Below are 12,385 nucleotides of genomic sequence, written 5' to 3'. Positions count from 1 at the left end.
AGTTTGTTTCTATACAAATGTAATTAGAGCTGGGATTAAATAAAATTTAAATACCTTTTAACTATTATGCTGAACTTAAATGACATGTTTTTCTTTTAAAAAAAAAAACTAATTCATCATTTATCACGGAAAAATACATCAGTTGACACAAATCCCTAAAAGGGGTTTGAGATTATACTTGTGAAATTTACCGTCAAAAAGATTTGGGAAAGTTGTTGGATACTTCGATCAACAGTCTCTCGTCCTTTCCAGTTTCAGTGCTACTGAATTCCAAAGTAGGGTTTAGCTTTGTAGTTTATGACTGTATGCACACACCTTGCAACTGCACCTGCCAGACGGTGCGCGGAGTCCTCCAGGCCTCCAGAGGGCACAAATGGTCTCGTTTTGTTGCTGAGCATGCGCCATAATTCTTTTGCCTGGGGGAGTGGGCGTGGGGCCGGATCGCGCACGCGCGGCCGAGTCGGGGCGGGGACTGGGCTGTCAGCCGCCAGCAGAGGAGGAAGCCGCGGTCCGCGTGCGGTTTGAGGGGCGGGACCTGGAGGCCTGCGGAGGGTCTGGCAGCAGAGGCAGGGCCATGCGGGAGCGCCGGCGCGTGGGGCCGCCGGGGTCGGTGGTGGTGGTCGCCACCGTGATGCTGCTGCTGAGCGGCGTGGGGCCGGCGCGCGGCTCCGAGGACATCGTGGTGGGCTGCGGGGGCTTCGTCAAGTCGGACGTGGAGATCAACTACTCGCTCATCGAGGTGAGCGCCCGCCCCGCGGCCCGGAGCTCGCTGTGTGACCCCGGGCCAATCGCTCAACCTCTCTGAGCCGCGGTGGCCTCGCTTCTGACACCAGGCAGTTGCCACCAGCCCCCCACTCTGGGAGTCCTTTTCTTTTTAAAGGCGCCGCTCTCCGCGGGTCTCCACTATCTCCTCCCCAGTCGCGCTGGAGTGGGGGTTCTTATCTTGGGGTCAGCTACGGAGTGGGGGCGGGGTCGGGGCCCCGAAGGTGTGTGCACATGGGTGTGAGGGACATTTTTGGTGACGATGATGGTGGTCTAAAACTTTTATTAGGTCACGCAAAACTAAGGATCCTGCAAATCAAGACCCCAGATTCTTCAAAACCTAAACTCCAGATCCGCAGAATCCAGGCCCCAGATCTCTTAAAACCCAGTCTCAGCAGGACCCAGACCCCTTAGGACTGATACCCCAGATGCTCAAACTCCCAGGAACCCAGACTTCCTGAAACTCAGATTTCTGAAACCTATATTCCAGAACCTAGAGACAGCAAGTCTTACCCACACAACAGAGAGTCCCTGCAAAGTTCTAATCCACTGCTCCTCCAACCACCCTGGGGAGCTTTTAAAGAGCATGGATTCCCATCCCAGAGATCCTGACCCAGTAGATCTCTCTTGGCATCTCTGGGGCTGGGAAACTGTATTTTTAATTTCCCTGGTTTCTCCCATGGGACCCCTTTTCCTCTGAAAATGGAGAGTTGTCAGCTGCCTGTACTGGGTAGTTATTGGAATTACGCTAGAGATTTGTGCAGAAGTCTTTTTATTAAGTTGCAAAGCCCTGTTCAGTTAGATGATTATTAGCCTAGTGGAATTATGACCCAGAAAGCTTGTGAGAAGAAGGGAGATAGATAGAGGTAGGGATAGAAAGTCACTTGCAGGACAGATGGGAAGGGACCCGAGGGAGGGCTGGCCTCTGTTTCAGGAGGTTACTGATCATGGGGCAGAAAAGGGAATTTGAGAGAGAAAAAAGGAAGTGGCTGAAAAAGAGAAGGGAGAGGGGACTAAGACCCCAAAGGCTGTCTGTCTGAAAGCACATTGAGCTGCTTCTGTGCTGGTAGCTGGATGGCTGCAAGGGTTGGACCATTGTGTTCTACAAAGTAGGTTACTGAGGACTGGGGGAGGGGTAGGAAGTAGATTCCCATCCCACTAGCTCTTTGACCTGGCCTTGCTCCAAGTCCCAATTTTTATTCCTGTAAGATGGTGTTGGGTGAGAGGCAGCAGAACCCAGCATCATGTATTTTCTGAAGAAGTTAATCAATCGTCACCTTCAAGATGATTGGTCTTAAGAAGTCAGGCGTTTAATGAATCTACCCACTGACAGTGGCAGGGCTCCTAGGATCTCTGGGTGCCCATGCCACCTCCTGGGTTGTGGGCACAGGACATTCCAGAAGCCGCCTGGAAAGGCTTTGCAACTTGTAGTTTCCTGGGGCTCCAGGAGGGAAGTGAAGGCAGTAAGGGGCACTCCCACCCCACACACTAATAGTGACCTTGAGAGCAGAGGGCAGGTTTTGTGACCTGGTATGAAATGTGTTCCCTGAGCCCTAGGGCTGCCTGTCCAGGTGGTCTGAGACACTCATTCTTTCTTAATTTCCGATTGTGAAATGAGGTGTTTCATACGTGTAATGTATATTGCCATTCTGTACCCTGACCTGTGCTTTATGAAAGAAATGTAAGTAAGATATTTCACAATCATTTCTTGATTGTGTTTTCTGTGTCCCAGTAAAACTACCTTCACTCTTCTCCAGCTCTCTTCTCTTCTGGGTGTTTTTCCATCATATTCATTCAGTCAGTAACTGTTGAGTGAGCCCCGGCATGTGCAAAAGCCTTGTGTCTGGTGGGGATATTCAGTTCAGTGAACAGAGCAGACAGAAATCCCTAAAAAAGAAAAACTATATTGGTTGCTAATTCTTTAACAATCAGGAGATTTCACATTAAAAACTGCATTCCTGATTTCTCTGGAAAACCAGCTGATCTTTGGGCTGCAAAACTTGGCTTGGGTTAAGTAGCGATCTGTCTCTCTTTAGGTGAATGCCCCTTGATAGGACTTCCATGGCCCCTCTGGACAGCTGGATTTTCAGTCCCTGCTTTCAGTGCATGCATCTGAATTTCTTTATGGCCTGTGAACAAGTTTGAGTATTTATTGAGTACTTACACTAAATAAGACACTGACCCAGGAGCCATGGAATGTAAGCCGTGGTCACCGCCCACGGGGAGCTTGCAGTCTGTACGTAATTTCACTGTGTTCCTTTCATAAGTGCGCGCGTTCTGAGTCTGCTGCTTTATACATCTTCTTAGCTGGTGTGACCCAATTCTGTTATCATAGTTACAGATTATTAACATTAAAAGTTTCTAGATGGATGTTACTCCAAGCATTGGGACTCTTTGGGGTAAATAATACAGATCCCTGGCCCTCACCTCAGACCTTCTATTTTAGAAACAGACGTGGGGCTCAGAAATTGCATTTTTTTTAAGGTACTTTACAAAAAATTGAAGTATAGTTGATTTACAGTGTTGTGTTTAGTTCCTGGTGTACAACAAAGTGATTCAGTTATACATATATATATATTCTTTTTCATATTCTTTTCCATTAAGGTTTATTACAGGATATTGAAAATAGATCCCTGTGCTATACAGTAGGACCTGTTTTTTATCCATTCTATATATAATAGCTTGCATCTGCTAGCCCCAAACTTCCAATCCAACCCGCCCCAGGAATTGCATTTTAACAAGCCCCTTACTAACAGCAAACTTTGAAAATTTGTTTTAGACCCAGAAACAACGTAGAGACAGATACTAAAATAAACTGAAAAACATTGAAAAAAATGACTTTGGGAGATAGTTTCTAACCTGAAAAATATCAAATCACATTATTTTGGGGATACTTGTCTTATTTCCCTCTGTCCTAATGCCTAGTGTTAGTAGCTTCATATGGTGGGTCCTCAGCAAATGCATTTTGACTGAATGCATTCAGGTGCATTATATGTAGCTAATTCTCAACAGTGATATTATGACTTCTCTTTTCTTTCCTTCCTTTCTAGATAAAGTTGTACACCAAGCATGGGACTTTGAAATACCAGACAGACTGTGCCCCTAACAATGGTTACTTTATGATCCCCTTGTATGATAAGGTAAGAGGGGAGAGTACTTTAGTCTTTTATGATGGGAAGTTGTCAGTGTGACCCACAGGGCTGCACTAACTAGGAGAGTGGCTTTCCTACATGTGCAAATACTCATGTTTTGTAAGTTGTAAGTGGAGTATGGTAATTCTGGCCAAATTCTGGCCAAGCTTATGAACTGGTTTGATTGAATGCAGTGATTCTCAATGTCTCCAGGGACATTTGGCAACGTCTGGAGACATTTTTGGTCGTTACAACCGTAAGGGAGGGAGAGTGGTGCAGTTATCTCGTCAGTGGAGGGCAGGAATGGAGCTAAACATCCTGCCATGCTATACGGGACAGACCAAATGTCACCAGTGCCAAGGCTGAGAAACCCTGATCTAATAGAACCCTTTACTTGCAAGCAGCTTAAAATATTGTTAAAAAGAATTATATAAGTAATATGTGAATTCATGAGCTTTGTGAAAAAAATCAAGGTGTTTAGAAGTATATGAAGTAAATTTTATCTTTTATCCCTCAAAACCCCCTCCCTCTGTAGTGATAACCGCTGATAAAAGTTTCAGTGTGTATCCTAGCAGATGGCTTTCTCTGTATTTAGAGTTATACAGATAGCCACGAATATACATGCATGGACATATATGCAGATACACAGACACATGTGCACATATATGGGTATCCATGCATACCCATTCTCCCACCCCTCATTCTCCCCACATTTCAACTTTTTATTTGGAAACATAGATTCACAGGAAGTTGCAAAAGTAGTTAATATACTGTGTAGTTTTGCTTTTGATTAAAAAACAATACAAATGGACTCAAACACTAGGCATTGTTCTGCAATGTGATTTTTTTTTCCCTGTGGTGATGTTTTGGCACACTTTGGACATCAGCATGTATGGACCTTCCTTTTTTTTTGCAGTACGCAGGTCCCTCACTGTTGTGGCCTCTCCCGTTGCGGAGCACAGGCTCCGGACGCGCAGGCTCAGCGGCCATGGCTCACGGGCCCAGCTGCTCCGCGGCATGTGGGATCTTTCCAGACGGGGGCACGAACCCATGTCCCTGGCATTGGCAGGCAGACTCTCAGCCACTGCGCCACCAGGGAAGCCCTGGACTTTCCTTTTAACGGCTGCACGCATGTCAGAGGCAGGCCAAACTAATTTATTCCCAATTTCTCTATAGACACAGAGGCTTTTTCCCAGTTTTTAAAATTATTACTAACCACACAGCAATAAATATTCTTGAACTTACATCTTTATGCACAATACATAAGATTGATTTCTAGAGGTAGACTAGTTGGGTCTTGAAATCTGTTTTTGTTTTTCTTTTTAAACTGTTAAAACATTCTCAAGGAACCCTTCACTCAAGGGTGTATGTAAAATCTAGTTTTAAGAAATGACTTTAGTTCCTGAAGATCTGGCTGACACTGGCAACCTTAGTCATATGAGGGGTTAACAGGAGACTGGATTAATAGAATGTAATCAGAAAACCAAGAGCACTGAATACAGAGTCTTTGTAACTCTTTGATGGGTTAAATGGGAGATTCGGGGGTTGAGATTGCAGCACATGAAGGGAATCAAGAGCTCACTACCATTTACAAGTACAAAGTTTATGATTGGAATTCCATTTCAGGTGTGAAAATTCTAGATAATAGGCTAGCACTGAACTAAATTAAACTAGTTGAATAGTCATCAGTTCTTAGTCCTTTGCAGTGATTTTTTTTTTTCTCCTTGTAGGGAGATTTCATTCTGAAGATTGAGCCTCCTCTAGGGTGGAGTTTTGGTAAGTTAACAAATAACCAGGTATACTCTGTAAAGGATTAGGTTATATGCTGAATATTAATTTAAATTGACAGAATGCATAGATTGTTAAAATATTAAAGATTCCTTTCTAGTGTGGAAGAGGGTTTTTTTGTGTTTTTTTTTAACCGCCTTGCCCCTATTACTTTAGAGTAGATTGGATTTACTTTAGACCTACTTTAAGATTTTCTGTCACGTTTCTTACAGTTGGCATCTTTTCTTGTACCCCTCAGAAAACTCCACCTTAGCAGCTTCGTTCATTAAGTGTCAGTAGAACTTGATGAATATAGAGGTCAGGAGTGGGGACTTGGTTCCTCTTCCAGAACAGCTTCTTTCTTAGCCCCCTCAGTGTTTTGTTTTGTTTTTTGTTGTTTTTTTTTTCCCCTCAGTGTTTTAAAAAATTTTTTTTCAGTGAATTAATGGCAACATTAAACATTGTGAGACTTGACATAAAAATCCAGATTTACTTCTCTTAAGAGATCAGAAGATCTGACAACCTTGGGCCTTACCAGCTCTGTGACGACCTTGGACGAGTTACTTCCGCTGGGTTGGCGTCCGTCTTCTCACTAGGGGTCAGGAGAGTAGTAGTACCCGCCTCACAGGCTACTGGAGGATTAATGGACCAGTGTAGTTATGTGTTCAGAATCGCTGGCACATAATTGGCAATTAATTAGTAAACACTTAAAAGCAGTCTTTCCGCACACATACAAACAAAAGCTCCAGACTTTCCTGAGGTGACTGTCTTTTAGCAAAGTCAGAGGAGTGGGAGTGGGCTGGATCAGAAGAAAGGGTCCTGCTATGACATGGCTGGTGTTTTTGGAGAGCAGAGCCTTGACGTTTCGGTAGAGGGTGTGTGACCCCAGTTCTGTAGCTTGTGGGGAGACGTGGAGGGCCCAGTTGTTCCTACCAGGCCTGCCTGTGAGTTAGAGGGGGAAGAACTGAGTCCCTGCTGTCACAGTGGCAGCGACAGCCAACTCGCATCTGGGCGACAAGCTCTTTCTCAGTTCACGGCCGGGGGTGCCTGGCTGGTGCGGTCCAGAAAAGTGGAGGGGAGTCAAAGCCAACCCACGGCCAGAGAGACGACAAATAGGCCAGAGAGGTCACAGATCGGTGGTTTGCACGAGTGTTTTGTTTGAATCCCCTCCCTTCTTGTCAGTTCTTTTTCTTTAATAAGTTTTTAAATTAAATTATAACATACTTTCCGAAAATTGTACTCATCACAGGGATATCAGGCGATGAATTTTCACAAAACAAACACACTCACGTAACCACCACTTAGATGACAAGACAGAACCTGACCAGCACCCAGAAGTGCCCCATCCCAGGCACTTGCTAATCGCGCCGCCCGACCTAAAATTAGAGATTATTTTGTCTGTTTTGAACTTCATGTAAATAGAATCGCACAGGGTACATATTTGTGCCTGGTTTCTCTCTCTTGACAATTTTCACAGAATTCGTCCTTATTATGTGTTGTTATGTGTTAGTATATTAGTTCATTCTACTGCTGTGTGAATATCAAATGATTTACCCCCTCTACTGTTGGTGGACATTTGGGTTGCGCCCCAGTTTTGGCCACTAGGAGCAGTGCTCCTGCGAACATCCTTGTACATATCTTGTGGTGCACACGTGTCTACATTTCTGTTGAGTATATACCCGGGTGGAATTGCTGGGCGATAGACTTTTTACATGTTCAGCCCTAGTAGAGATTGCCGGACAGCCAAGGTTGATGTCGCAGAACTTTGCTCTACCAGCCGTGTGTAAGAGTTCAGACCTCCACATCCTCTGGCTGTCAGTCTCTTTCATCTTAGCTGTCCTGGTGGTGGAGTGGTGGCCTCGCACTGTGCTTTTGATTTGCATTTCCTGATGGTCCATGAGATTGAGCACTTTTTCATATGTTTCCTGGCCATTTGGATATCGTCTTTTTGTGAGCTGCCTGTTCAAGGTTTTGTCCATTTTTCACTGGTGCTTTCCCCTGTGTATGTGCGTCATTCTTCATTTTACCAGAAATTCTCTTGACTGGTTCAGTTTTTCCTCTGCTTCTCACTTCACAGTCTTCCGAACCTTTTAAAAACTCAACTTTAACCCCTATTATAATGAACTCTTCAGTTTTTTTTTAAATTTGACTTAGTTGCTAATATTGAAAAATCAGGACACGGCACATAAAATCCAGATTTCCAGTTGTTCTTGAGAAGGTGGAAGCTTGGGCAGCGCTGAGTCACGTGGCAGTAGTTGGTAGAAGCTGTCCCCCTTTTTCCATTTGCTGCAGTCCGCACTTGGCCAGTCTGCTGACTTCTAATCCACCGGGTTACTATGGACATTGGAGTTTACAGTCCTGGTATAATGTGGCCGAACTCCTGTACTTGGTCAGGAGACAGATGCGGAGCCAGACTTTTGGGGTTGAATTTGGGCTCTGTCCCTCACAAGCTCTGTGATTTTAGGAGATTCTTTAACCTTCCTGTGCCCCACTTTACCCCTCAATCGGCTGCAGATGTTACTACCTACCTCTAAGATAGTTGTCAGGATTAAGTGTACTTAGCTCAGTGCCTGGTCTCTGGTGGGCGTTCAGTAATAAAACTCTTTGGCACTCACTGGATTTTCCATGGGACTCTGAGATACAGCTCAGCTGCAAGACTGTTACAAAAGTATATTACACCGTAAACTCTGGTTCCCTTTGGGGTGGGGGAGTGGGTGTCAGGATGTAGGGGTGGGAAGGAGACTTTTCCCTGTGTACCTCCTTGTGCCTTCGGATTTCAAGCCATGTAAGTGGCTCAAAAGTGCATACAGTTAAACAGTTCAATGTGTTTTACGCAGACAGTTTCATCCTGTCGCAGAACTCAGCTTGCTCTTGTGTCCTGTACCCTGTTCCCCCTTCCCCCTGTCATTGGGCAGAGCCAACCACCGTGGAGCTCTACGTGGATGGTGTGAGCGACATCTGCACGAAGGGCGGGGACGTCAACTTCGTGTTCACGGGCTTCTCCGTGAATGGAAAGGTTTGGCATTTGTCACATTTGCTCTGTGGTACATACTGGGTCTTCTCTTACCTTTAAAAAAGCAAGATGTTTCTAAACTGGGGGCTTTGAGCCCACAAGGGACCCACAGATAAGCTTCAAGAGGGCCTGGGAGCTCAATGAAATTGCATGTAAAACATAGCGGGTGTTTTTAGGGGCCGGGTCTAGGTTGCTGGTCACTCCCCTGTCCGAGTATAGATACCAGGATGGCTTTTTAGAGGGACAGGTTCTCGGGGGAGAGTTCCCCCTCCCTGCACCCAGCACCGTGGCTGAGATGTGCATATTTATTGCCTTCCTTTTCTTCATGGTGGGTTTATTCTCCTTTCCCTTGACCCTGAGAGTGAGGGCCTTTGGTCTCGGCTTTTTGTGTGGGTTTCTTGTTAGAGATGGGGACCCTGGGTATTTATTCTTTCGCAGTGGTTTGTAAAATAATTGTGCATCTTTAATTGAAGGTGTCTTAGAGCCAATGAAACAAAGTGTCATTTTACTGTTGCTGTTCCCTCTCCCTGTCCCCAAGCCTCCCTGGGAAGGGTATCCACAATCTCTACCATCTTTTCCAAGGAAACTTGACCCAAAGAAGGTCATGGGCTTCGTGTGGGGAGCAGGATGGACCGTGCAGCTGGGAGGAGGATGTTGCTGCTGGGTGGCTCCTAACTCCTCCGTCTCCACGGCAGGTTCTCAGCAAAGGGCAGCCCCTGGGGCCCGCAGGAGTTCAGGTGTCTCTGAGAAACACAGGCACAGAAGCAAAGATCCAGTCCACAGTCACACAGCCTGGCGGAAAGTGAGTCATGCATGTTACGCCCTGCCCCGAGGCTAGAGCCGGGCCCTGATGTGGGGAGAGCTTTGGATTTAGGGAGACCTGCGTTCAAATCCTGTTTCGGCCTCTTAACTTCAGTCGGGTTCCTGCCCCTCAGGGCCTCAAGTTCCTCATCTGTAAAATGGAAGTCATTTGACCCATTACATCTAGCGTTGATGCAATGATTAAATATGAGATAAATAAAGCACCTGCTGCAGGGCCTGGCACATGGTAGCCCTTCATTTACTGGTTGGGACTGGCTCTGGAGCCCGACAGCCTGGGTTTGAATCCTGGTTCCCCCATTTGCTAGCTGTCTGCCCCGGAGCAAGTTACTTAACGCCTCTGTGCCTTGGTTTCCTCATTTATAAATGAGGATAATCATGGAACCTACCTCTTAAGGTTATTGAGAAGATTAAATTACGATATTATCGTTTCAAACTGTCTGGCATAGAATATGTGCTTAAGAACTTAGCTCAATACAGATTAGCTCAATTACAATTTTTAAAAATCATTTTATCGGGCTTCCCTGGTGGCGCAGTGGTTGAGAGTCCGCCTGCCGATGCAGGGGACACGGGTTCGTACCCTGGTCCGGGAAGATCCCACATGCCGCGGAGCGGCTGGGCCCGTGAGCCATGGCTGCTGAGCCTGCGCGTCCAGAGCGCGTCCAGAGCCTGTGCTCCGCGACGGGAGAGGCTGCAGCAGTGAGAGGCCCGCGTACCGCAAAAAAAAAAAAATCATTTTATCACTATTACGTCACAGTCATTTTGTAGTTGGAACTAATGACTATTTAATTAACCTTGCTGAGTCATATTTAAAGCATTTATGTAATGGATTTATATCGTTGAGTTGTAAATGTTAATAGATATGCCAAGATTAATATCAGAATAGTTCCACCTGATAATGTTGGAAGCATGCAAATCACCACTGACTACTTCAATACACAAATATGACTAAACTGCAGAATAGAAGTTTGTAATGAGTCTGTCAAGTACATCATCCAATTTTTAAATGATGATTGTTGAAATTATATTTCAGTTTTGAAAAATACTTATTGATGCCTCTCCAACCCCCTCCCCTGATCTGTAGAGGATCAGAGGAGGGGGTTGAATGTGGGACTTGCATTTTTTCTAGTTTCAGTAATTTGCTGCTGACCGTGCTGGGAAAAGTGACTTGAACTTTCCAAATCACTTTCCAAATCTCTTTCCTGTGCGCTAACTAAACTGACAGTAACGTGCAGAACCGGGATGCTATGAACGTGAGGTAGAGGCTGAATCTTACCCAGGCCAAAATCCAGTGGCAGTGTCAACTCTTTTGTAGCAAATTGATTTCCAAGCTCTATCCAGTTATTACAGGCAACATTGGATGTAATAAAATACCACCACAGAAGAAGAAATTGCATGAAATTTTTGGAGTTCATATTGCTGGAATTAGCCCTTTCATGGTCTGATGCTTTGCAAATCTAAAGGGCTAAATGTGTCAGAATCCTGGTAGTGGTGCTTCCATCCTCAGCTCATCCCACTCTGGTCTTGGTGTGTTCACAGCTGCTAGAATAATCTTTGTCAGCTTCTGGTTTCATCACAGTTGCTTTGTGCAAGAACCCAGATTGGCTTCTATTCGTGTCTGATAACAGGTCTTAATAAACTCTGGGGTAGGAGTCAAGCTCATTTTCACCTGCCCTCCCCTAATGCTTAGTGTCATCTTGTGTAAGCGTCCGTCTCAGCTTATTGGGTCTGTCCTCTGTTCTTTATCCACCTCTCGTCCATTCCCACTTCTTCTGCTTTGGATGCTTCCCTTCTCTCCTGTTCATGCCTCTCACTCTGTCAACACACACTTGAATGTTCTGTGACTGATCCTTGGTGAACCACAGGGACTGGTTTTTAGGCCAGAAATTTCTGGGGTTAAGGGAAGCATGAGCCTTCCTTCCCATTAGCACACGAACCCCTCTCCTTGCACACAGCCAGTGCCCAATAAGGGTTGTCTGATGAGGATTTGTACAGCGAAGGATTGAATTTCATTTATGCTCATTTAACTGGCTAAGGGCAAGTTCGTGATAACTCAAACATTATTTTCTTATGCTTCCAGTAGTTGTCCTAAAATTATAAGTGCTCGAGTTGTTGGCAGAAAGTGAAGTGGTATTTTGTATTTCTCAGGTTTGCGTTTTTTAAAGTTCTTCCTGGAGATTATGAAATCCTTGCAACTCATCCAACCTGGCCATTGAAAGAGGTGAGCATTTATTTCAGTTATGCCGATGGCCATGCCAACAGTGTGCTGGTTTGGGGACAAATGTAGAGGTTTTCAATTCTAGGTATGAAATGATTTTATGGTTCTTCTAGAAGTCGATGGAAAAAAACAATGGTGCTGCTGATTAGTTTGGTGGTACTTATACAGGAAAACTCCCTCCATGTAGCAGATGTTGCTTATATTGGTTTCAGTTTTAGGTAACAACATTGTCATCCTGCTGTGAAATTGGTCTGTTATTAACTGTAGCTATTTTAAGCCAAGTCAACACCAGAAGGACCCGATGAGATTATTTTATTGTTCTTTTTTTAGTCTGTAATAGCAATCTATAAATATACTTAACAATTTAGAAACTCTTGTACATGTGCCCAAGGAGAATGTATAAGAATGTTTATTGCAGCTTTGTTTGTAGTAACAGAATACTATAAACAACCTAAATGTCCTTTAAGAGGAGAATGGATTGTGGTTTCATCACACAGCAGAATTCTGTATGTCAGCAATAATGAATGAACCAGAGCTATGCATATCAATATGACTGTGCTTAAAAGCATAAAGTTGAAGGGAAAAGGCAAATTGCTGAAGGATAAGGAAATATGATACCATTTATATAGTCATTAAAAACACTTATGATAATACCACTTATGGATACATTCACAT

The 12,385-nt window shown here is 44.7% G+C and overlaps 1 protein-coding gene across 2 annotated transcripts in view; it reads left to right on the top strand.

Moving 5' to 3' along the window:
* Positions 1–501: 501 nt before the first annotated feature.
* LOC309832345 (BOS complex subunit NOMO1) overlaps positions 502–12,385 on the top strand; it is a 52,539-nt gene continuing 40,655 nt past the window's right edge. For both annotated transcript variants that reach the window (XM_082670018.1, XM_082670019.1), the window contains exons 1-6: positions 502–739; positions 3,813–3,902; positions 5,624–5,669; positions 8,576–8,676; positions 9,369–9,475; positions 11,641–11,713. In XM_082670018.1, coding sequence (XP_082526144.1) covers positions 575–739; positions 3,813–3,902; positions 5,624–5,669; positions 8,576–8,676; positions 9,369–9,475; positions 11,641–11,713 — 582 coding nt within the window. In that variant the 5' untranslated portion in view covers positions 502–574. The remainder of the gene's footprint in view (positions 740–3,812; positions 3,903–5,623; positions 5,670–8,575; positions 8,677–9,368; positions 9,476–11,640; positions 11,714–12,385) is intronic.

Source organism: Grampus griseus (genome assembly GCF_964374135.1).
Source record: "Grampus griseus genome assembly, chromosome: 14".
NCBI classification, from domain to species: domain Eukaryota; kingdom Metazoa; phylum Chordata; class Mammalia; order Artiodactyla; family Delphinidae; genus Grampus; species Grampus griseus.
This window is presented reverse-complemented; position numbering and strand designations above follow the sequence as displayed.